A 26,910-nucleotide genomic window follows, 5' to 3' on the forward strand; every position below is an offset into this window, starting at 1 on the left:
TTTCATTCAGATGGTACATTTATTAAATTAGAATGAAAAAGTTAATGTACTTTAGAGTGCAAGAAACATATTTGGACACTGGACCTCAATACAGAGAAACAATGTCTTCAGAATAATTACAGCAACACAACATCCTCTGTAGGGTATTACATATCAACCAAACAGGCAATAACGTTTATAAGGGGAGAATAAACCCATTCAGTACCATCAGCAGATGCAAAGAGCAGTAGAGAAGTTGCAAGGATCTAGCTAGACAAAAAATGTTCCTACCTTTAGCAAGCTGAGGCTCTTGGCAGGACTCAAACTATACTGAGAGCACTAACTTTTAGCAGATGCCTGTCTTACACAGCTGGCTTTAGCTCCAAGCTGCTGGAAGCTGCTGAGCAGAGGAGCAGCATCAAACACAGTATTACCCCATTAGCATTTTCTCAAAAGCTACAATCATGACTGACAATTTGTTTGTTTTAAATAGAAAACCAGACTTTCAGTTCCAATACCTTAATTTCACAGACCCTAAAATGAGTAAACACCTCCTGTCTTTATTCATCTCTCTCCAATTCAAACCTAACAACAAACAGTTTAACTGGAAGGATATGTAAGCTGAAAAGCGGAGTAGGCTGATCACTTTGTTCTTTTTAACAAGAGAAAGTAGTACATATTGATGTAAGAGTTTAATCTCTAATGCTTAATTAAATAAAGACAGAAAGATGCACAGAACAATATTTAACTATAGTGTAAGATAATGAAATCCATCTACTGGCCATACTGCTCCTACACATCCTATTTTCAACTCATATTTGTACCCTGTTTTGCATACCATTTGCCTAGGAAAAAAAATACACACTAAAAATATATCTAAGAACAGGAGTCTCCCTCAGAAGGCCAGAGTCAGTTTATGAATAAACCTGGCTAGCTTAACTTTTGCACTTACCCCTCCTGGCAGTTAGGACTGAAAGGTGGTTTTGTTCTGCGCTTGAAATGGAGCTGTAATTAGGATGCAGTACAATTTACCAGCCATTAAGTTGAACCATGACCACTTGCTTTTATGAAAAGCTGTATTATGAATCCCACCGTTTTAATATAAAAATTTAAATATGTACATTTTCCCTGAATTGTTCTGTCCCTGGCAATTCATGCTATCTATGTAAAAGTTAAGAGCACAGGACTCTTCCTGGAGGTATCTAAGCATTAAATCCCTACCAACATTCATCCTTTTGGGTCATGATGTCACAAAACACTCTGCTTTTATAAAGACCAAATGCCTCTACACCTAATCAATCACAAAAATTACAATGATTGCAGGGAAGGGGCAAGACTAGTTTCTTGAAGAATACCCATTTAACTTCAGAAAACAAAAGCGTGGCAATTCTACAACTACAGCACACAAAACTATAGCCTTGAATTTCATTATTCAAATTCCAATTGGAGGATGTTCAAAGACACTTATGCTTTCAATGGGAAATTTAAGATGTTAAGGGATTCATAACAAAACTTAAAACTGTACATTATGAAAAGACAGCTTTAAAAGGTCAGAAACTGGGATGATTTTTGGTGCTGTATTTTAAAAGTTTCAGTATTACTTTTAATGATTAAAAAAAATAAATATTCATGCTCTACTGCCAGTGCTACCTAAAGGCTACTTGAATGTAGGTTGCGGGAGGATAAAATCAGCTTTCCATCAGATAATAAAGAAAATATTTTAGGCATAGGACATAAAATAAAGTGTGGGGAAGAAGAGAATATGGGTCATCATTTCATGTTCAAACCTGGCTTTAATGTTCTCATGAATCACTCAAGAGCCTAGATTTCAAGTGTACATTCATTTCAACTCTTGAAAATATACAGGTCTATGGCTATTGTAGAAAATATTTGAAATTAAACATTAAAGAGACAAAACAGCAACATTGCACATCACTGGAAAAATAAATTGGTGCAGACTATTTAAAGTGCATTACTTTACAAAAACAGACACCACAGAAATTCATCCGACAGGTGTAACTGGTGCATAACTGTATGATTCTGCAGCTCCAAAATCAACTCTTACTTGAAAAAATTACACTAACAATAAATACAAACACCTCCTCTGAGGATCAGACTGTAACTCAGATATGTTAAATTGTCTCTCACATAGAATTTTATTTCCATCTGCATCAAATAATAATAAACTGACTACAGCAGCTGTAGTCTAACAAGTCACTGAGCAATTCATAATGCCATTCTAAGACCCTGAAGCTACTTTTCATGTTTATTTCTTATTACAGGAAAAATACAATCATTTTCCCACTAATGTAAAGCAATAACTTTGCTGAAACATAGGTATAAAGAAAGAAGCTTTATAACCAGATCATAGATATCTGCTTTTTTAATGTAAGACAACATCTTAAATAATTCTTTACGGCTTCAATAATTTTCCAGGTATAAGTATCTTTACTTCTGCACTTAACTTGTGAAATAGCCATGGGAATGCAGAAGTAATAGTTAGAGTGCAATTAACTGTAGGAGTACATTAGGGCTTAGTCCTGTTCTCTGCTACAGCAATACATACTGCATGAGTTAAAAGTTACCTCCTAAGATTTTACAGATACATAACAATACTATGTGGGAGGACAAAGCCCCAAATGCACACCAGATAATATATTGCTTTGGTGCCCAATGACTAGATTGAATAGAAGATGCCCATTAAAAATACCAACAGTACAACCTAAGAAATTTAGCTTATTAAATTAAAAATCTTCCATCTAAAAGGTGTGAATATATCACAGTAATAACTAAACACCACAGGATAAGAAAGGGTCTCTCCTTTAATTTCTGGCAAAAATAGGCTGCTTGCAGAAACCTAAAATACTTTTAACAAATCACTTGTATTTAAACAGCAAACCTTCCATGGAAAGTTTTTTTCCCCCAGTCTAACAAACACTAGTAAATCTTGTACTGCATAGAGTTACTTTGTAAGAGCAAGTTTATGAAAAGGGGGAGAGAAAGAAACAAAGCAGCATTATTCCCAATCCCATCAGAATATAGCCACACAGGGCACAGCTGATAGTAAAGATGCTTCACTGCTCTATGGTAGGACATAAGCTAAACAGAGTATGTACAGACTGAGAAAGAAGAGAAGAAGATCCAACTGTCCAAGGAGAAAAGGGGTACAATCTGTCACACACGATGCACTAACAGAAAGCTGTTGGGAAATTCTTCCTCTAGCTAAATCCCTGGCTTGGCAAGTAAAAATAAGTGGCATCGAGGACAGGGACTATATAGGAAGTGGACATCTACGATTCTTCAGCCATCTGAAGTAAGGAGTTGATAGCTGCATCCTTGTTCCCCCTCTGAGCTTCTAGCACTGAGCGGATTACTTCCCTGTCCATGTTGGGAAACATGTCCTGGATAGATTTCAGGTCCTCTTCATTACACAGGTGCTGAGGGTTGACTGCAGGAGGTGGTATTGCCACCGGGACCATGCCTGGATTACAGACTGCAGGCATCCCTACAGTTAAAAACAGAAGAAAGCCACAAAACATACATGAGTAGGGAAAAAAAAAATTAACAAACCCACAACAAAAAACCCCAGTGATTTTGAAGACAAAAGCAGCTCATGACTTGTCCCAACCCACCAACTTCAGCATTTATTTATTTTAACATGCACTCCAGAGGAGGAAGAAGATTGCAGAGATTATACCTACACTGTTGCAACTGGAAAATATTCCTCTGGAACAGGTTTTCACCCCAAGGTTATATTCCAGAAGTTATAAGCTACAGTATGACAACAGGTACTGTTCAAAATTAGGTACAACGTGCATTAAACAAGTTCACATGTAATTCACTAGCCAAACACTAAGCTCATCACAGAAAGGTGTGGTTGGTTTTCCCCACCTCATATTTTAGTTCCCAGTGTATTTATGTTGTGATGAAAAAATGGTTTTACATTAGCAATATACACGGCTGATATTCAGAAAGACAATGAATGCAATTTCCACCATATTCAAAGGAAAGCAAAGTACTTTGGTCCAGTAGAAGACTAGACCACATGAATAAGCAATTTTTAGCAGATGTTTTTCCTGGCTAAAGTTCCATCCAGCCTTCAAAGTCACTACATGGCAAAAGAGCAACACCTCTAGGGGCACACACTGCTTTGTTCATCTCTCTTCCAAAATTCATCTGACCTGTCATTTTTTGCTAACTTCTTGTACGTCCATGTAAAACAAAGCACTGCCAGTTTACAGAGTTTTAGAAAAAGAGTATTCCTATTACTAGACAAAATCCCTTTTTCATCACATAAGAACTTCTATCACTAAGCACAGAACCATTGGTGAAAACACTACCTTTTGTTTTGTATAAAACTGAAAACAGATAATAGTACATATCTATATTTTTTTGTCATCACTCCTGAAAATTGTGTATTTCACTTCTTCTCTATGTAGTTTCATATCCTTGATTATCTTAGTCCCACTCCTTTATGTGTTAGCTTCTGCAGTTCTCCTGTAGAATTTCTAAGGTAGGGCAAGGAGAAGTACCTGCAGCTAGACAGAACCAAGTTCTAGTATCAGTTCTCTATTTGCTTTCAAGCAATTTATGCACTGTTTCAAAGACTATTCACCTGATATTTTTATAAAATAGTCTACAATAATTCGAAGACCTTCCTGTACAGTAATGATGAAATTGAGAAATTGTCACCAAAAAAGTATTAGTTAAGATTATCCCTTGCACATACTTTAACCCCAGATTTAATAAATAATTTTATTTCCCTTTTATTACAATGAGATCCTTCTGCAACCTGTGGCAGTCAGAGAGGCTTAGAAAACTGCTAAGGGCTCTTGATTCGACAAATTGTCTTAGTCCCCTCACGTTTTTAAGAAATCCGATGCACCTCACCAAAGGAGGTGCATCAGGTTCAACTCCTTTCATTAGATGAATAATCACCTATATTTATTTGTTCATCAGCTTTTTAAAATAGATATTAAAACACAAGATTACCTTTATTATATCAGAATATCATATGATGGAAAGAATGCTTAGGAAATAGCATTTTACAAATGCAGCTGAGAAGGTGATATACACAGACCACACTGTTCTTTCTTATGTACTCAAATACCTATGAATTTTAACATACAGGCTTTTCCTACACAACCATAGGAAACATCACGTCCTCCTAAAGTTTACATAGTTACATGTTTGCTTTAAAGCAGTTCATTCTAGTCTTCCTGGGTTTTAATCATTCTATACAATAGAGAATATGGCTACTTCAAAAATGTTTCTAATTGAAACTTCACTTTGCTATCCTCCAGTCATCAGAAAGCAAAACTTCCTGAGACTGTTATGGTCTCACATTCCTACTAGGTTTTCATGAACTACCTTACATACTTTTATCTTTATTATTATTTAATTACATACATGATTCTAAGTTTTCTGCTTCTTTAAAAGAAATTATTTCTGCTTCTTTTACACATTTGATCTTCAAAAGCCTCACACAACCTCATAACCAGTTTAGATTTAACATATAATTTAACACTTTCACATATGCATATATGGGAGATCTACCAATTTTTGTCAGAAACATACTTTACTGCTTTACTTCACACTTCTTAATATTCTCTGAGTGTTGGTTTGGGGTTTTTTTAATTTGGCACACAATTTCTTTGAACAATCAATTCTTTTACACAGTTTTTAGTTCATCTGTTTGCCTTCTACATATGACATTATTTACTTCTCTGTAAGTTAAACAAAGGATGAACTCTTTGCATCATCACCATTATACATCTTCAAAATAAGATCTCTTTGAGAACCAGCTTTCATATATTACCCAGGAGTACATCAGAAGCTGCTTCTCTTCTACTGAATTCCAACTAACTGCTCAAAAATTGTGACAACAAAGCATATGTATAACCAAGATAATTTTCAAGAGTGCCTCTTTGCACCCTCATCTCTCAACATAATGACTAAAGTACCTACGTGATTGAAAATATTCAATTATATTGTACTACTTTTAGTCAGACCTAACATTTAAAAAAAGAGCAAAGAGCAGTTTTAATACTTACCTCATCTCTTCAAGATTTTCTCCAGTCTAACTATTTAGTCAGAAATGTCTATGCTCACTTTAATGTGTAAAAATGTTTTAGCATCCCAGTGACTTGTTTCTTTTGTCGGCATAAAAATGCTATATTATGACTCATATTCAAGGTTGGATGAGCTAAATATCAACTCTGGCTGACCAGGTACTCTAAATGAATAGTTTCACTGCAAGCACTGCACCCAGGATTTCACCTGATATACTCTTTTCTATTTCTTTCCTCAACCTGGACTCCTGTTCTATCTGAAGGGATTCATTACTGATTTGTAATCACCACCCTATTTATCTGTTCTCCAATTTTGATTTTAAAATTCCCCTTTTAATCATCTTAAGTTTTATTAGAAAAAAAAAATAGGAACGTAGAAGCTTTAAGTCTAACACACAGGCTGTATTTACTCAAAAAAGTTCATACTGAGTCAGTCTCATAGATTTGTTACCTGCACACTGGAACCATATTTCTACCCAGCCATCTGCATCACACCTCTACCATAGGTAACTGTTCCCTTTTCTGCACCACCCTAAACCTGGCTCCACAGCTTTTCATGGCCTTTGGACCATGGTCCCAGGAATTCTGTCTGGCACTATGAGTTTGAACACACAGCCCATCAGACACCCTGGAGGCAAACCACTGTGCAGTCCTCACCAGTACTGCAAATACATTTCACCCAATTACCCAGCAGCATTTTGCAGTGCCTCTTCTAGAGCTTCAACAAACCTCAACTCATTCCTCACACTGCCTACAAACGTTGTAGACATTTAAAAGGGGCGTAAGATGTGTGGCCTCAAAAAAATAAAGTCGCAAAGCACCTGAAAGAATTGAGCAATAGAAGTTGTTTTACTTCTAACATAAAGTTCCCAAGATTTTTTACTAAGTCATCAACACCCTAATATTATCCAACAATCAGCCTGAACAGTGTATGAACTATCAATACAGTTTAAAGCATTAATCCAAATCAAACATGAGGCTCTCTTCTCAAGTACACAGCATCCTACAGCTTACCAATACCGTTTCAGTATCTTATCAGTGCCAAAATAAAATCAAGACTAGAACAGAGTTTTCCTTACTGCTTTCATCAAAAATAGGTAATTATCAAGTCAGACATCTGGACAGGCAGTACTCAAAAAGCATTTCCAATATAAATAATAAATTTAAGACACAAGAAATTTCTTGTCCATTGGTTCTCACCAAGGATTTTTAAAACCTATTTTCTCAGCTCTTATAATTTTAGCTTATGCTGTCTACAACTAGACTGCATATAAATGGAGTTAGTATCAGAGATTTTTAATAAATACCTCCATGATAAATGCTTGCTTTTCATGAAACTCAACATTCAAGCTATACAACACCAATTTAAGAGTACTTTGGGTTTTTCTGCACTCAGGCTAAAAGCATCCATAATTTCTGATTTACAAAATAGAAAGACTTAAGAATAAAATTAAAGAACTATGCACTGAAATTTAGCAAATAGACACATATAAGCAGTCATTAGAGAAAGTTGTAACAAGCTTCCAAATTATCAATGTTCAGTAAAAAGCTGCTTTAAGCTAAAAAACTTCATATCACTGACAGGTGAAAACTGGAACTAAATAATGTAAGAATCCACTATCAGTGGAATTGTGAACTCCTGTGTTACTCTCAGATATTAGGTACATGTTATAAATCAGAAGAATGGAGCATTGTTTTCCAATTCAGTGAAATGGCAATGGCAAACATGCTTGCATAAGCAGTGACATTCCAATACGTGAAACAATAGCAAGTCAGTTGCTCAATGAAAGCAAGCAATGAAAGCATCAAAGCAGAATTAACAGGGTAAACTTTTTCCAACTGCATACAAGGCATTACACACTTGTAATTTTATTTTCTTTTCCAGTTAAGTGCCCTATGTTTAATTTCTTAACTCATTATCATTCTGTCCCATCCATAGACTCTTTCAGATTAAACTCAGGAACCTTCTCAGCGTGAATTCTTTCATTTAAATGAAGAAATTGGTAACTCGTTTCTAAAAAAAAAAATAGGTCTTAATGATATTTTCTCCAGGAAAAATCTCACTACTATGCATACCATCTCATTTTTTTAAATATTGCATCTTTGGAAACTACTAGAAAAATTAAGTGTATGAAACAACAGAAAAATGCTAAAATTTCACTGCTCTGAATAAACCAAATGTGTTGTGACAACCACAACAATTTTATATACAGCATCTTTCTGAAATTCAGGGCATCAAGAAATGATATCATATCTTACAAGAAGTCATTCTAAAATTTTCTGGATGTATTTGATTAAAGACCAATGCTTTCATCAGATATAGTGGTGTCACAGCAACTTTGCACAATTCAAAATTAAAAGTGTCACAGTAAAGGAAGTCTGAAATGAAGGAAAATTGATTTCCTGTAATATGATTTGCCTTTAGAGTTCTAGTCAGATACTTTACATGGATTTAAAACAGAAGTGGATGAAAAATATGCACTGAAATTAATTAATGAAATTAAGACTAAGGCAATTAGCAGGTTGTCTTCTCAGTGTTATTGCAAAACTCAGTTTTTTGTTTTCAAGTTTACCAAAAGTCGTGACATTATCTGCTTCTTCACTAATGTTGCAGTAGCCACACAACTGCAAGAATTGTTTCTCTACTAGAAAACCAATACTATCAGCTAGTATAGCTCACTGACACACAGCAGCTTCAGAAGAATATCATAACATCACATTGTATCCATCAACATTGTCATCAGCAATCAGTTTAGCCATTATAGCTCAAAGCTGAGCAAATGCCTTTCCAACAGGTTAGAGAGGCTTTAATGATTTGCAGAAGATGCACTGAATTGTTCTACTGTGACAACCAAGTGGCAATACCTTGTTGTACAGTCTGCTGTAACAAATAAAGCTGTTTAGATGAGTTCATGCAAAGACTCTTGAGTCAATGAGGATGGGAGTGAGAAAAGAGCTTGGAAACTTACCCAGAGCAAAGTACTCAAGCCCTAAAGACAGGTGAAAATGAAGGGACAAGGGGAAAGGAATAAGACATGGGAAAGAAATATTAATCTATTTTTAAAAGGATATTAATTATTTACCTTCCAAAGGTGAAAGTTGGATAAAATGAGGCAGTTGGGTAAAACCTAAGCTACCTAACACTAAAAAACTAAATGCTGCTAGGATACAGTCTCTCAGCTAATTTGCTTCAGGGCCCTAAACAAATTTCCTAAATGTGCTGTTTATGCAGAAGTAACAATCAGGGGAAATGCTACTGAAATAAGTAAGCCACCAGGTGTTTGCAGCAAGGATTTTACAGACCACAAAGGACAACATACATCCATGGTTCTCTGAACAAATACCAGTAACATCACAAGCTAACCCATGATCCTCCATAAGGACACCTAAAGGAACAATGTACATACACACACAACCCTTGCCTCAATAAAAAGGGATATTCCTGACTCTGACAGGACTCAAAAACACACAGGTTTTTAACATATTTTTACAATGGGAGTTTATAAAATAAGTAAAAGCAAGTTTTCTATTTATCCCATGAATATTTAGCTAATAAGAAATACAGCTTGCTTATTGAACTAACATTTTTTAGCTCACTGTCTCTGGTACTCTTCACTACAAGATACTGCAAGCACCAGTATATCAAAATAATCTACAGTTTAAATTAAGTAATCTTTAGAAAAAGAAACAGGAAGAGGTGGTAGATAAACTCAACTTCTATAACAACATGGTTCACAAGTTCAAATTTTTGCATACCCAATGCATAAATACATCACCTGGGGCAGCTATAGCTTCTAAGCAACAGCTTGTGCTGTTGTCAGAAGTTTTCAATTTAAAAAATTTTGCAATTAATTACCATGGTGCAAGAATATACTATGGCCACTTCTTGTTCTTAACACAGCTCCATCTACCACCAGATGTGAGGAAGTGAGCATTACTTGTGGTCATCTGCTTACCACAGTGACTACCTGCTTGTTTCTACTGTTTACCTCAGCTTGTCTGACAGAGTGTGAGAGTAATTAGCTGCTTCAGCATTAATTAGAAGGCTAGTTAATTAGAAAGTTAGTTTTGAACAGAAGTTTTCTGTTACAGAAAAACAGCTTGGCCTTCATGACACACCTAAATTTGATTTAATCATCTCTCTTTGGAGCACAGTTATTTTGGACAGTTAACAAGTAACTGCTAAAACTGTCTGGATAAGCATTTTAGTCCACCCACTCCATTTCCATCATAGATAAGGCTTTGATTCTGACATTCTTCTACAGTAGAATCCCCTTCATTTCAAATATAATAAACTATTCAATGATGCTCTTCCACTCTTCAGAAGGAAAAGCAGAACTAGTTTACTGACTACATTAATTTAGCTGCTCAGGTAAAAAAACCTGAACTACAAATATGCAAAGCAGGAGCATACTGATGTCCATTACCCTTCCTGAAGCAGCCTCAAAAGGAAAAGAGCAAACACTTTATAGTGTTACAAAGGAAATGTGCAAACAGAGTGGGCCCGGAAGACACAAACAGTTCAGTTGTGCAAGGAAGGCCAGCATCTTCCATGCACCTTTCTGAAAGAGTTTATGGAATTTAAAAGGAGCATCTAGTTCAATATACAGAAAGTATTTCAAAAAACTCCAAGATGTCTTCTAAGATGCACTAATGTTTCCTTATATTAATTTGAAATTACTTTTATTAAGCCATTAAATGTATGAAACAGCAAAAATATTCTGCAGCCAAGTCACTTTCCAACTCCAAACCTAAACACCCATCCATCCAATTGTTATGAGTGGGTCATTGATTAGTGAGTAAGTCAAAGCTTTAGAACTCACAGTGCTTTGGGAAATTTTGATGATGTCCACAGAAATTCTAGAACAGCAAACACAAAGCACAGTAATATTTAAAGAGAGTAAAAAATATCAAATGTAGGTCAGAGGTGGCTTGTAAAAAGTCTGGCATTTATGAAGTCAAGGAAGTACACTCAAGCTTTCCCAGAACAAAAGAAGAGTTCAAATCCAGGGGTGGAACTTTGCAATGCTTTAAAAATACAAGTCACAGATGCAGGAAAAATTTTGAACACAGAATAGTATTATAGCAGAACTAGAACAAAAATGCTGGATCTTGGTAGAAGGGCAATGCTCCACATAGAGACCCCAAATTCTTAGCAGCTAAAAGGTAAGACTTACTATCATTTGCAAATTATTAGTTATTTCTTCACTTGTCTAAATAGAAAATATTCTCAAAACTTACAGAAGACCTTCAAACTTCCTATCCAAGTACTGGATGTTCAAATCATGATGTTCTGTAAATTATTTTACAGAACATCATGATTTGAACATCCAGTACTTGAATAGGAAGTTTGAAGGTCTTCTGTAAGTTTTATCTGTTCAGTTCTATGTCTAATTTCAATTATACAGGAAACTATTCTCTGCTTCATATCTTCTGTATATACTCTGGCACAGAAATTTTGTAATATAAATATTCTCATTTTGATCTATTCAAGAAATTTGTTAGCACTTTCTATCAGATCTTTAAACAAGATGACTGTGTTTGAAGTTCACTACAGAAGGTCTGGTTTACCATAACAGAATCACGCTTTGGAAAGTGCACTCCAGTTCAAAGCACTTCACTGGCAAGACTTAAAATCTGACAATTAAGCTACAGAGATAAAAAAAAGACCTAAAAGGAACCAAACTGCAAGTTTTCATCAGGGAATAAAGCATGCAGCCCAACTTTTCCCTATTTTGCTCTAACTTAACTCTGTAAAAATTAAACAGGAGGTACGATTCCTGACTTACATACCCGGTCTTCTGTTGATGAGGTTTGTTTTTACAGTGAATGGAATTTTAAATTCAATCATCTCCTAGTCATTTTAAATTCAATCATCTCCTAGTCTTACAGAAGAAAAATACAATATATGTATCTGTTGTGTCATTCCTTAGCACTTTAATTATGTTCCACGGACACTATCATAAGTTAAAGTTAAATATATGTGAATTTATCTCTTACTTTCCCTGAAAAGTACAGATACTACTGAATAGATAGTCATAGAATAAACTGGGAGTTTTAAGAGCTGTAAGTGAGCAGGACAAATTCAAACTTATTTACACAATTTAAGCTTTTCATCTTTGACAGAAAAATTACAAAACCTAAGTTAACACATCTTTCTCTACAAGTCCAAAACTGTCTTTGAATCAACCAAAAGGACTGACAATACCTGCTGTAGTTATGTAAATATATAAAAAAGAGCTATCTCAGAGCTCCTTAACATTTTTCATTCACTGAGCTGTGAATACTCCACATGCTGTATAGTGAGTTCCCTTCCAACAAAGCATCTTCAAAGACCACAGAAAAATTAATCCCGTTGTGGGCTACAGAAGCTCCAGCTCCGACAGTAAAATTCACTTGAGGCACTTCCTGAAGTGCAAACATCTTCAGACATGGCTTGCCACCATTTAAGTAAGCACAACTTGAAGTGCAGTCTGCTAGACAGCTACTCAGAGACCAGATTGAAGTATAAAATAAATACTCAAAAAGACAAGCCTTCACAACTTGACAGACATTTTAATCCATTTAATCAAACTCATGCAGCTCTATCAGACAGGGTACAAGACTGAAGGCAGACCTGTACTTAATTTGTTCCCTCTTCTCATAAATATACATAATGGGAAAAGTGGTTAAGGGAAAATCATTTATAGCTTCCTTTACATTCTGAAAAAACAGGAGTAATTTGGTATTTATTTCTGCAACACCCTTCATCTGGAAGGTTCATAGTCTTCAAGTAGAGAAAACATACCTGCTATAGGCACATATCCAACTCCTTGCTGATATACAGTGGGCATCAGGACCACTGGCTGGGGCTGCATCATCATGGCAGCTGGCAAAGACTTGACAGAAAAGGCACAGATTAGAACAACTCCGGAAAGAGCCAAAAAAAGCCAGCAATTAGAAGTGTTTGCAAATAAGTCATCACATTGCAAATCCATGTTGAACAGTACAATATGACTATGCTGAGTGCTAATCTATATTAAGCAAATCTCTGGCAAACTAACTGAACTACCATCTTTCAAATGGCAATTAATTTGCCCGTGAATCAATAAACACACATCACGTCAAACTCGCCTTTTGCAAGAGTGATGAAATGTTGTTATCAAAATGCATTATTTTAAAATACAGGTTTAATCAGCTTTCATGCCTTAGTCTTGTGAAATGAATATACAACATATTCATCATAAATATTAGACAAAATCTGATTTTTATTCTTATTTTTTATTTTTAAAAGCAGTACACTGCTCCCTGAAGCAAATTTTAGTTTAAAACAATTATTTTGAGGTAAACCAGTGCATTAAACAAAATATCAAATTAACTCCATTCCCTTTTACTACCACAATAACTTCAGTTATATTTCAGTTCAGTTTGATCCTTGAGAATATTGAATATTATGAAAAGTCCATTCACAGGGAGACAGTTTTTAGGGTTGATTATAAACTCTTTTCTCCCCGGAGTAATGAAACAACTGTTCAGATCTGGGACAGAAGGTGAATTTCAAACAGCCGGGAATATCTGTTCCCAGCTGTGCACTGAACAGCAGCTTGGCACTTCTGATGACATACAAGTGCAGTAGGAAGCATTCAGGGCTGCACGTGCTACACATTTTATCCAACAGGTACTTGAAACAAAGGTGACAGGTGAGAACATTCCAGAAGCTGCTAAAGAAACCAGAGGAGGTCTGCAGTTCATGACCAGTAGCACCAAATGAACAAGAAAGGAAGTGAAAACAATGTCATCTCAAAGAGCATTCAAACTACCCAAGAAACACCTAAGACGGAGAAGAGTTTCCATTTTTCTGCTTTTAAACTGACATGAATTTTTAAAGATTTTGGGGGTAAAGTTATTGTTAGATTCCACAAAGTTTAAAAAAAAATGTTATTATTAAGTTAGAAATGACAACGCACCATTTAGCTGAGGATTTCTTTTTTATACATATAGTAGCACAGTTCTAAGGAAACTTTCCTGTCTGACCATCTGTGAGCCACTATGGCACCCACTTCAGTCTGTAACTGCTGAGACCAAGGCCTCTTTGCAGTGGGTGCCTCCAGTGACCTCAGGGGTGCCCCTCTTGGCTCCCTGCACACCCCACACTCACAGTCAGACAGGGTTTCCTTACCAGCTCAGCCCTGGGTTTCCCACAGCAGTATCTCAGACATCTGGATCCTTAAAATAATTTAATCATGGTGCAGTGACACAGAAACAGCTCAAGCTGGTGCCTCCAGGGAGGGACCCCCAACAAAGGGAGCCCTGGGTTTTACACCCTCACAGTCTGTGCACCCAGACAGTCTGGGCTCTTCCTGCTGACTCACCAGCTCCTGCTGTGTCCCAGTGTCCAGTCCCCTGGCCGGTGCCACAGGTCCCTGTGCCCTTTGTGGTGCAAAGGGTCAGCACCGTGTCATGGTCCCTTTCCTGAGGCTCCCACCATGTCCCTCAGCCAGGGCACAACCTGCAGCTCTCACTGCAGCTGCACACCCAGCTACCTGCTCTCAGGGTACTCCTCAACAGGAATAAGCTGAATTTTGGTAATTGCAAAACAAGATAAATACCCATTTGCCACCTTACCACGAAGTATTTTTTGTCTTTACAAATATTTTTGACTGCTATTCCCAGAGTTAGGTATAATTATTTTAAATGCCAACACACACAAACACCCAGTATGGTACAACAGATCTACTTCAGTCTAAAATATCTCCCTCCCACTACTTAAGAAGCTTCTCTCCCTTCCTACCCCAAACTTGGCTTACCGTGTATGACATAACCAGATTAATCATTCCTTCCTTGTCATCACCTTGCCTTCCACTCAAGCTATACCATTCATCCTCCACATTTCCTTGTTTCAGAGACTCAGGAATTGTAATGTGTGTCCAAGCAATTCGGTCATCCATTGAAAAGGCTCTCTGAAATATAATTTGAAAAATATTACCAAATTAATTGTCCTGAAAGAAATCCCAAACTTAAAATTATCCTTGACTAACACTTCAGTTTTATGCTATTAACTTTGTTCATTTTATTCCCTTTAAAACTACTGAAGTGTCAATAAATATTTTGGCCATCTCCTTTCCAACAAGGATGAAGGACACTTTAAGTGGGATTATAGATTGATTTCAGATATTTAATAGCAAGAAAGTGAAAACCTGAAGCAGAACTCTAGAAATACAGCATCCTAATATCATCATAGGCTGTGTGACTCTCCTAACATCACATCAGAGGCCATTACATGAACATAAACATCTTCTATTTACTATGATAGCCTGTGAACTCCAGCAGATAGAAGTACTGATCTGCCCCCTGTTGCAGCAATGAAACAGACACTTGAACCAATCAGCTAAGCCCTCAAAGCAGCATCCAAAATCCTCACTTGTGTAATGATCACATGGCTGCTGCACTGTCATGCTTTACTACATACAGCGAGAGAGGCAGCAAAAAAACAGGCAAACCATGACTTAAGCCTTGGCTGAAGCCTCTTAGTTTCTCCTAATAAATCCTAGTGACTACACACAGTCTGTAGTTGACAGTTTTATTCTCAGCAATTCCAAGCTTGGGAAAACTACTAAGCTCTTCCTAGGACAGAATAGCACCAAAGAATTTTCAAGTAAAACAGCATTGTACAACAGGCTATTTTTAATAGGGACAGTGAAGGACACAAAGCTGCAGGGCATTTTAATAGCCAAAAGGAGCTTAAATAGCACTCAGACATCTTTTGCTTCTCCTCCTTTGCAGGCAAGCCTGCTACTGCCACTTTATGAGCTACCAAAGAAAAGTAACAGTTCTGACGTTCTTGGGGAAGAGCAAAGACTTGTGAATTGCTGCTTTTGGAATTCTGAAAAATTTTTATTATCTTCCAGAGAACATGGCTAAGGAACTGTCTGTGCTAACTCATTCCTTTTTTGCAAGGTTTCAACCAAACCTCAGTTCAAACCAGAGATGGGGAGGGGTAGAAAAAATATATAGTGGTTCTGACCTCATCAAATATCTCTAGATAAAAGGAGTCCACGCCCGGGGGAACAGTGCACTGAATAACTTTGTTCCAGCGGGGGTTCTTGGCTCCATTATGTGCTGTTGGAGTTTCATACACAGCGTATCCCAGCCGTATTCGGCAATACGGATCCATGCGTGTCATTCCGTAATTCTTTGCCAATTTGGCCTGAAAAGAAAAGAAACCCAGGAAGTGTATAATACTGACATTAACTTGAGAAGTTAATTTCTATTAGCTCACCAAACACTGAACAAAGGACTAGATTAAATTCTGTAACAGAGAGAAAAGAGTTTAAAAAATAAAGAAAAACAGCATTCAGATTTAAATATAAACCAGTAACACCATGAAGTGTCTGGGAGACCTTGAAAAGGGAACATCTTTTTAGCCTGTTTATTGCAGAAAATACACATCTTCACTGTAGCTAAAATAAATTACTTCATACCAAACCACAAAATACATGATTACAGGGACATTGTAACAAGTTCAATTTTTCCCTGGCTATCTCTCTCCAACATACAATCACAAGTGTAATGCTGTAGGTAGCCTGTCCTCTTTTACTTCAGTTCTTTTAAAGTATGAATTACAGAAATCCAGTACCTTCAAGAATATCACACAATCCAAAAGCACAACCTGCAAAAGCAGTTCAATTGAGGCAAACTAGTCATAGTAGACCATACGTTTCAAAGGGATTACACACTTATCTCAGCATGTAAATTTAATAGTAGTTAGTCCAGTGGACAATTTAAGGCCTAACATCACTATAAAAACAGATGCTGTATAGAATCAGAACAGATCCAACATTCTTTTGTTGTAACATCAGAAGACTAGAACAAAACAAGTTGATGACAGTCCTGAGTTGATGACAGTCCTGAACATAACACTGAGTACTGCTGCACAGCTGTGCTCAAGCAGAAGTTAGGCTTTTTGCATGTGCTGTTTCTCTGACCTATACTAAGCAGCCCAGGTTCTTTTTATAGTAAGACAAGTGACAAAACATGGTGCCCCAGGGCATCTCTCACCTAGAAGATGTTTACAGAACTCACAACAGTTGAGGCTGTGCACTGTGTAACATTTATCACAAAGGCTGCACTTCAGGCTTGGAAAGCTCTTTTCTCCTTCAGGGAACATGCTGGTTCATCAATTCATACATTAGAGCTGGCAAGAAAGGTCTCAAACTGTTTATTGTAAATGTGGACTTAAAAATAAAAGAAGAAAGCTGGGATCCAAACAAATCACCATCCATACTCTCGATTTGTGGGATTAGACAGCTTATCAAATCTTCATCAAAAAAAAGGTGATAATCAGCTGTGCTTAGACAAACTCACCACCACCCCTAAATATCTTCAAGGAAAAAAACGCAGCAAATTACCCCCCCAGAAACTTTTTCTGATCTTCCATCACTTTATTACTAACAGAATTAAGGCATGTTGTTTGATATATTTTTATCAACACATTTAAATACAGTACACTTCAACCAGATTTTCATTTTCTACAGATTAACTATATCATAGCAAGTCTCGTATCCAGAATGTGACACGTCTCAATTTGCAGCCAAGATTCCATAGCATTCCTGCATAAATTCCTAGACAAATAGAGAAGAGTATTTCTTGTCTGTTGTATGGCCATCCAGAAGGATCTTGACAGGCTAAGAGAAGTGTGCAGACAGGAATCTCAAAGTTCAACAAAGGAAAAACAATATATGTGACAATAAGACTTCGGATAAACTAGCTGGAGAACAGTTTTGAGGAGAAGAATGTGGAACAATACATAAGGGAACTGCAATTCCCTATAATATCCTCAAAATTACTAATGTCTTCCAATATTAAGTGCAGGAACTACAGAAAGCCTCTGAATAGAAGTTTTCAAAGAAACCTGTTCACTGCAAAAATCCTCATGAGTTCATTTGATTATGTGCTATAATAGCAAGGTTTACAGGAAATTGCTGCATCAGGCAGCAATGAAACATGAAACTGGACAAAATGCTGATGCACAGAAAAATGAAGCTACAAAACCTTTAAGAATTACTACCCATTTACATGTAATTTAGTAACTCAAATTCCTACACAAAATCTTTTTGTGTCCACCAATTTTAAAAATTGCATTAATTATTTAAAATTACTTAATTACACAAAGATGACATAATTTTTACCTGTACTACAGTAATACTGAGTCTTCCTACTGTACCCATTGCTCCTCCATACTGCAGCTGCTGAGCTGCCTGGGCATCCAGCTGGATTTGCTGTTGCTGCTGGGTTGGGGTAATGCGAAGAAAATCTTGAGGAAGCTCACCAACAAATACCTTAAAAAAAAAAAGAGAGGAAAAAAAAGAAGACTTTAAACGTTTATAATAGGAAAGAGATGAAGAGATTAATATAAGTCAAAGTGTAACAAATTAAGGAGAATTTAGTCTTGTTTTGACAGCATGAACAAAGAACTAATTAAATGACAAAACTGCCAACTCATATAGCAAATGTTCTCCTTTTCAGAAACAGTAATTTCCAACATAAGCCTCTGAAAAAATGTAGGACAGAGAGCCAAAGCTGCTCTGCAACTAAACATTTAAGTAGTCCATACAAAAGTCAGAACCACTAAGTTTTACAACATATTCATATATGATATCTGATGGCATCCAGTTCTTTCAATTATTCATCACCCACGTTGCGTCCAATTGTTCCTGTTCCAAGACACAGCACAGTGCTTTCATCTGAAAGGTCACCTCCACAGTCACCTTCAAGACAGACTGTAAACCAGGATTTCCTATGGACCAAATGCTGCAACACAATAAAGATGTCCTAACACTTTTCCAGTGTTGAAACACAGCCAGCCTGCAACTAACCTTGGTGACAAAATTCCACCACATTCAAAACAACAATGTGGGAATTAAAAATCTAGTCTATCATGAAAATGAGCCAGGGACAAAAAGTAGTAGTAAGGAACTTTTGTTACATGAGTCAATATGAATCAGCACTCCCCGTGGATTTTCTCTTAGCTTTACAGTATAAAGGGAAAGTTTCTACCCATCACTTGTCAATTCAACAACTCAGGTTGTTTCTAGGTTTTAAACGCTCAGTGAACATTATAAATTCAAATACATGTAGAGATATTTTAATTTTAAAATAACAAATATCTATAATAAAATTTTAAAAGGGAAAAAGTGTCATAGAAAATTTACAATTAAGCTGTATTCATTTCTGCTGCCTACAGAGTGGATGACATATTTAATACAGAACTGTCTACCTGATGAAGACAAAAGACAACACAATTTCTCATGTTGCAATCCCGAACAAGATTACTCAATCATGTATCTGGCAGATGCATGCCTACAGAACATAATTTAAGTAGCGAACAGGCCTTGAGGACATAGCTTTTCAAGATCACACAGCATTTGTATGTCGACATTGCATCTTGGAGACAGAAATTGCAGCTCTTGCCAAATCACACGTATGACTATTTTGTATGATTATCTGAGAGCCTCAGGATCCTGGCAACAGTAGGTGACACATGCCAGAAAGGAAGTTTATCTGAAAAGTTCAGGAGGAAGCACTGAATGCCTGCTGCTGGGCTATTGGGAAGTAGAATAAAAAGGGAACCAGTTTTGCTTACAAGCATCTTAAATTTTATAATTAAAAACCTAAGCAGCTGAAGTTTTAAGAAATAGAAAGAAAAAATGGGCTAGAAGTTAATAATAAAATAAAGTTTATTTAAGTTTGGCTGGCAATGAGACATGGTGTTATGACAGCCTTCTCATTGGAATACATATCACTTTAAAATAAAACATAATCTATTTAGGCAAGATCTGAAATGGCCCCAGGATTAGCAAGGAAATGGGATTTACAATACAGCAGGTCCCCCTCCAGTCCTGGTCCTTAGGAAGTTTCCAATCTGGTACTATCAGCACCTCTAGGAATAGACATCATAAACATTTCCCACAGTCAGAAGCGATGGCTGCATCCCTGAAATTCCATTTCCATATTATGCAAGCTCCCTCTGTCAAACTCCCAGAAAACAGGATAGCCTCTTTTGTCTCCATCTTCACCTGGATATTGGAAAGCTGAAGTCATTCACAACAGAAGTCTAATAATAGCTTTCACTTTTGAAATTTTATTTCATGAAAGTTAACCAATATCTGTTCTAGAATAAAATAAACAAACAAGCCCAAAGGGGAAAAAGTCCATGAAGGAGACTGAAGTTTCTTACAACAGCTAAGCTGATTCTAGGTTATTCAGTTACCTCACACAAAGGCACACTCATCCTAGAACTGCAGAGCCGACATACATAGAAACTAAAACCATCTAGTGTTAACTAAGTTAGCAAAAGATCCGAGTGGTAAACCCCTCCAAAAGGGAAGAGTGGGGAAGAGGATATGCACACACTCATATATTCAGTTCTGACTAAGATTTGGTTCACAGATGCTTACTGAAGAAATACATTACTCAGTATGTTCTTATACTAATTATCAGCTGATACCATATTGATGGAGACAAATCAGTATCATGCAATCTTTTTATCTGTAAAGAAAACAGGCCAATTTACATTTCCTCAAAGTGTTTAAAAGCAGGCACATAATTGCCACCTCCCAACCTGAATTAAAAATACAAAGTTACGTAACTAGAATTCAACCACAGTTTTTATTTTAAAAGCAAGGAAAACATATATGACAAGTTTGTGTCACTGATCCTACTCCAAAACCACTTTGAAACAAAAGCACTTCCCTCTAATGGCACTTCAGAAAGAATGTGAAATTCAAGTGTGTTCTGTCACTAGCTGCAGAACAAAAAATTAATTTCATTTAGCAACAGGACAGGGATGGGACTACAATTCAGAATACAAATTAAAAATAAGTCTGCCTTATAATCACTTTCTAATAAACCTTACTGACAGCATTGCATCTTAAAATATGGATTATCTAGAAATAGAATAACATTGCCCCTCCCATCTGCTACAATCTCTTAAGAGGTAGTTTTGTGGATCTTCACAGTAGAATGCCGCAGGTATAAAAACTGCATCTCAACTTCTTCAAACTGAACATGGTGTGATATTCTACAGCTATTTGATGTAACTGAGGATGGGGCTGTCTCAGTCTCACCTTCCTACTTCTTATGCAACATGAAATGGTGCCAGAGAGTTTTAAATTGGGTCAGTGTAAAAGCCTGACCAGAAGAAACAAGGGTTGGAGGTAAAGGCAATGGGAGCTAAGTTGTCAGAACCTTCAACTAACTGTGCAAGTACGGGCACCTGTGTAAGGGAGAGAAAGGGACACAGAGCCAAACACAGTCACAAATGCCCCATGTTACAGAAACATTTCCCCAGACACAATACACTAAGGGAACCATAATTAAGGTTGCCACACTAGCAATTACCAAGGAAGTCTATGAAACATGAAACTTCTTCAAAACATCAAAGCGCTTTAAACACCTAACTATTCAAAAATTTCTGACCATTCTCCTTTAAATGGCTTTACTGTTTTTAAGAAAGAAAAAGCAAATGATAGAATTTTGAGCTATTATTCTATGCTTTGCACACTGAAGAAAAAATTGGGAGAGATAGTAAGCATACAGACGTCCTGAAAGAGCTGATATTTGTTCAAGGCTGCTGTTTAACATCTTTGAAAGGCCATGGAGATTAGAGAAACTCCTCTGGATCAGGAGAAAGACAAATCTCATACCCAGCATTCCAAAGGGCAAGAAGGATGACCTGAGGAAGCACAAGCAGGTCAGCTTCACCTCAGTCACTCAGAAATTCATGGAGCAAGTGCTTCTGGAAGACATTCCTTGACACATGAAGGGGAAAAAGTGAAACATGGATTAGGAAAAAGCCTTGGTAAAGGCTGGCTATAAAAGAATAAAAAGCTGACGAGCCATCTGCCTTCTCCAAAACAAGAATATAGGACTAAGGAAAGAGCAGGATCATTCCAACCTGAATGGGTGGACTACTGGATGGATGAAAAGCTGACTGAAGCACTGAGCTCAGAAGCTGAAGTTCAGTGGTTAATGACACGGGAGGTTGGTTAAAAGTGAAGCAGTTCAGAGGTCTGTACAGAAAGTAACTTATGCGTCTAATATTTTTCCTCAGCAACAAAACATGAAGGCAAAAGGCATCAGTTTGAGGATGACACTATATTTTGGGAGAAATGACTTGGATACTTGAGGACAGAGCGATGGAAGAATTCACTGGCAGGAATTGCACGTAATGCAACAAGGGCAAAGACCTGTACTTTGACCAGAAAAATCCATGGCACCGGTACAGACTGGAGAACAACTGTCAGGACTGCCTGCACCTCTACAAAGGTGGAGAGCAAGCAAAACACGGATGAGCAGAGGACACTTGCAGCAATGAATCCTAAAAGAAAACTGCAGTGGATCAGCAAGAACCCAGCCAGCAAGCAGAGGAAAGGAAACAATTGCTGGACCACACCTGGAACACTGTGACCGTCTGGGGCCCAGCAGAACATGAAAAACAATGAACTTCAGGGAGACCAGCAAAGATCCACCAAGAAGGCCCACGAAAAGGGCTGGAGCACTTGTGAGGGCCAGGTTGAGAATTTGTTTAAAATAGAAGTTAGAATGCAACTTGTAGCAGCTTTCTGGTATCTGCAAAGAGGTCATTGAGAAAACAGACCTAGGTTGTCTTCTGAGATGTAACACAAAGAGAAAGGAGATCTCAATTGTTAAACTGAAATGAGGCAGATTTCACATGGAAAAAAGGAGGGGATAAAAATTACCTGCAAAGTATGGCAGGAACTATGGTATACAAGCATGAGTTAAAAATAAAAGACAGAATGATTGTCCATATGACATCAGTGTCTATGCCTGGAGAAGTGAAGGTGCCACCAGAGAGACCACAGAGCACCTTCCAGTCCCTGAAGGAGCCTACAAGAAAGCTGGAAAGAGACTTTTTGACAAGGGCCTGCGAAAGTTTTGAAGAGTCTCAAGAAAAAAACTCATCAGAGTCACTAGTCGTCAGAATAGTGACCATTAGGGAAATTAGGAGCAGAAGTCTATGCAGTCCCAGGTTGGTACTTAATCTAATTTGGAAGGACCTGATGTATTTGCCAGAATGATGGATAATCATGGAGAATAACCATGAAGAGTAATTTTGGATATGACTGGCTAGATAAGGAATCACAAATATAAAGTTTTGGTGGCTCAGTCTTAATCTAAAGCCTGGTCAAATTGTTTATTAATACTCCTACTTGTAAAAGGTATCACTTAGCAGTCCTTACACATTCAGCTAGAGTTTAGATTTAAAAAACTGTTTTGTTCGTACAAGATTACAAAAGTGAAAATATGCTAATTCCATAACATTCTGAAAAGGGTCAGAGATATCTATATTCTAGCAGAGTATTTGAAGTAACAGACAGGATGAATTCTGTTTCATCTAAAAAACTAAACAGCAATAAGAAATTTTAATTACACACCAAGCAAGCAGCATCACAAACTTGAGAGTGCAGGAATAAGACTGGCAACAGCCCACTTTAGTTTCTTACCCACGTGAAACAACCTTGAATATTTTCTTGCTTGTTCAAACAGAAAGACTGAACTGCTCTCTCCAGCAGTAAAGAAAAAAGTGGTTCCCAATCCTTTAGCACCATTTAGTGGCTATTCATTTGTAATGCAGTTGCGCATATAGAAACTAGTAAAATTTTATCTTCTTCTCTGAAAAGAATTAAGAAAGGCTGGAGTGTACCATATCAACACCCCCAGCTGTGAATGCCTGCTTAATATTGCATAATTTATTCATTCATTTGACAACATTCAAATCTCTAAAGTGGGTAAGGAAGAAAAACGTGTACAACGTCAGCAACACATTAAAAAAAAAAACAAAACTTGAAGCACAGAAAGCCAAAGCTGCATGAGATAAATTATCATATGCCTTTTGTCAGGCTACAGTCAAGTTTAGGAAACAAAAGATTCCCAAGAGATTATACAGGAGTACCTGGGAAATTCTAGAACAAGGCATCTAGAAGAGTAACATTCAAGAAAGACCCAGCAGTTATGATAAATAAAACAAATAAGGCACGCTAAAGAATGAAATTGACGACCATATCATATTACTGTCATAAGAAAAGTGACAGCAGTGCAGTTTTTCAAGATTAGCAGTAATTCACCTCACTGTTCTTTCTACAAGGCTACATTAATTTTCTTTTTAAAAGTAACTGTTCCTACATAATAAAATACAGCAGTGTAAAGTTACTGCTTTTTTAAAACTTCTCATTTCACCATAAGCAGTATCATGCTGTCAATGACTACCAGATCCTTTCAGACAGGAGGAACAGACAGGAACAGCACATCTGTCGAAAGCTGATGTTGTAACACCTCGTATGTAGAACTTCCCGGTGTGAGGTATGATTATCCCTGGGCAAAACCAGACAGTAGCATATTCCCAATAAACTGTCAGCAGCACCTCCCAGAAGGCTGGTATATTGGTTTTACGACGGCTCAGCTCCCGTCCAACACGCCCGCCTACATCCTACACGGGATGCGCCGTTCCAGCTTTCAGGCGGCAGCTCCAGGGAGCTGCGCTCCGCTTCCAAAGGAGAGCCCTTTAGCTCCGGTTCAGTGTAAGCATTTCCCTCCTTGCAAAGGCCTTTGGACAAAGAACGGGCACGAGAGCCGAATCAAGGACTCCGCGCAGTTAGGAGGGACCTCCCCTCCCCTTTCCCAAAGCCTCTTCGCAGGCGGGGAACCGGGAGACAAGGCAGACCTCCCTCCCCCGCATGCCAGCAGCCCGGAGAAGATGAGAGGGCTTTTCCTCTCCCCCCTCCGGCGCGGACGGAGCTGGGGCAGGGTGACAGACACGGAGCCTCCCTCGCATAGCGGCGCTGGCAGAGGCTGGGCGGGCCCATCGGGATCTCCAAGCCGGGCCTCGCCCGCCCGGCACGGCGAGCGGTAACAGGGGATAGCCCTGAGCGGGCCCCGCGGCGACGCCGCGCCCGCAGCACTCACCGGGCCCCGCTGGGTGGTGACGGTGGTCGCCATGGCGCCTCGCCGGGGCCGCGGCCGAGACCCTTCCTCCTCCTCCTCCTCCCGCCCCGCCAGGCCGCCGATGCGCTCGCAGCCCCGACCCCGGTCCCGCCGCCCGTCACTCAGCGCGAGCCCCGCGTCACCTGACGCGCCCGGCTCCGCCTCCGAGGCAGCGCAGCGGCGCCCTCTTGCGCACGCGCCTCCGCACGCACCGGGAGGGGCGGGGAGCCGTCCTGCGCGTGCGCTGTCCCGCGCTGCGGCCGCCGCAGCGGAGCGCGGCGCTGCGGGGGCGCCGCGGCCGGTAGGGGGCGCCGCGGCGCTGCGGCGGAGGCGGGGCGGGTGCGGCGCCTCAGGCCGCCATCTTGTGCCAGGGGCGCCGCTCCCGCACGCCCGGGGCGCCCCGCGGGCAGTGCGGGGTGTGCGGGGCCGCGGGGCGCTCCCCGGCCCCCTCTGCCAGCCGTGGGGGCCGTGTGGGACAGGGAACGACTCACTGCCTGGCCTGGCCCCAGCGGCTTCCCAGAGCTTGCTGATCGAGCGCAGCCCTTTCCGGGAGAACAAAAGCAGCTTTAATATTCATCCAAGTGCTGCTTCGGGAGATAAAATCTGATTATTTCAAAGCCAATTTAAATAACATAACTGTTTCCCGTTGTTAGGGCTGTTTCCTGTTGTCAGGATCTGCTGTACAATTTTAGCCCTTAATTAAAATTCTAGCGCGGATTTTGGCATCTGGAAATAGAACAGTGCAATTAGGAACGCTCCAAATATAGCACCAGCTTTTTTTTCTTTTTTTTTTTTTTTTCTTCCACTCTCCACTAACATTTTCTTGCAATGGGAACAGCCTCATCTCATCTTTTTTATTTAATAGAATCAGAATGTTGTGGGGTTGAAATGAGCCTTAAAGATCATCTGGTTCCACCCCTCCTGGCATAGCAGGGACACCTCCCTCTAGACCAGGTTGCTCAGAGCTCCATCCAACCTGGCCTTGAACACTGCCAGGGATGGGACACCCAAAGCTCTGGGCAACCTGTTCCAGTGCCTCACCATGCCTATGGTAAAGAATTTCTTATTGATATCTAGGGTAAATTTCCACTCTTCCAATTTGTACCCATTACTCCTTGTCCTGTCACTATAGCTCCTTACAAGGAGTCCCTCTCCAGCTTCCCTGTAGGCCCTCTTCAGATACCAGAATGTTGCTGTTAGGTCTCCTCAGAACATTTTCTTCCCAGGCTGAGCAGCCTCCACTTTCTCAACCTGTCTTTGTAGGGCAGGTGCTTTAGTCCCCTTACAATTTCATGACCCTTCTTTTGACTTGCTCCAACAGTTCCATGTCTTTCTTATGCTGGGGGCACCAGAGGTGTGTGCAGTACTCCAGGTGGGGTCTCGCAAGAGTGGACTAAAGGGTGAGAATCAATTCCTCACCCTCCTGGTTACACTCCTTTTGATGTGGCCCAGGACATGGCTGGCTTTGCACACACTGCTGGCTCATGGTCAGTTTGTCTTCAGCCATCACCCCAAGTCTTCCTCTGCAGGTACAAAGTCTTGACATTTTGCAACATTACAGTCTTGACATCATGAGGGCAGGTTGGAAGGAAAAGAGTGTTAACAAGCTTCATTGGTATTCTTACACCTATAACCACACAAGCTACGAAATTAGTTTTGGGTGAGTCATGAGCCGTTACAGTTTTACTCACCATGGATTTCATTCCAAGACCTCATCTAGTTGCAATCATTTCAAAGAGATCAGACAGAAGACATTATTGCTCTATGAAATTTTTATCAACAGAAAAAAATAGCAATATTAACTCAGAAATTCTTGAGATTTGTTTTCCCCATACAGAGATGCGCAGTGACTAAAGCGAGCATTGTCCCTGACGGTGCT

At 38.8% G+C, this 26,910-nt stretch overlaps 1 protein-coding gene across 2 annotated transcripts; it reads right to left on the minus strand.

Moving 5' to 3' along the window:
- On the minus strand, positions 1 to 25,174 carry TOLLIP (toll interacting protein). 2 transcript variants are annotated; one of them, XM_071427701.1, is made up of 7 exons: positions 25,014 to 25,173; positions 18,218 to 18,367; positions 16,054 to 16,236; positions 14,837 to 14,989; positions 12,838 to 12,928; positions 9,020 to 9,040; positions 1 to 3,484 (listed from the first exon to the last, which is right to left on the minus strand). In XM_071427701.1, the coding sequence occupies exons 1-7, from the start codon at positions 25,044 to 25,046 to the stop codon at positions 3,270 to 3,272; spliced, it is 846 nt and encodes a 281-aa protein (XP_071283802.1). In that variant the 5' UTR covers positions 25,047 to 25,173; the 3' UTR covers positions 1 to 3,269. The 2 variants fall into 2 exon arrangements, with proteins under 2 accessions (XP_071283802.1, XP_071283803.1); XM_071427702.1 differs by lacking the exon at positions 9,020 to 9,040 and having other exon boundaries at positions 25,014 to 25,174.
- Between the last annotated feature and the right edge of the window lie 1,736 nt (positions 25,175 to 26,910).

The sequence above is a fragment of the Agelaius tricolor genome, unplaced genomic scaffold (genome assembly GCF_023055355.1).
Source record: "Agelaius tricolor isolate 1412-34295 unplaced genomic scaffold, bAgeTri1.0.p SCAF_5, whole genome shotgun sequence".
NCBI classification, from domain to species: Eukaryota; Metazoa; Chordata; class Aves; order Passeriformes; family Icteridae; genus Agelaius; species Agelaius tricolor.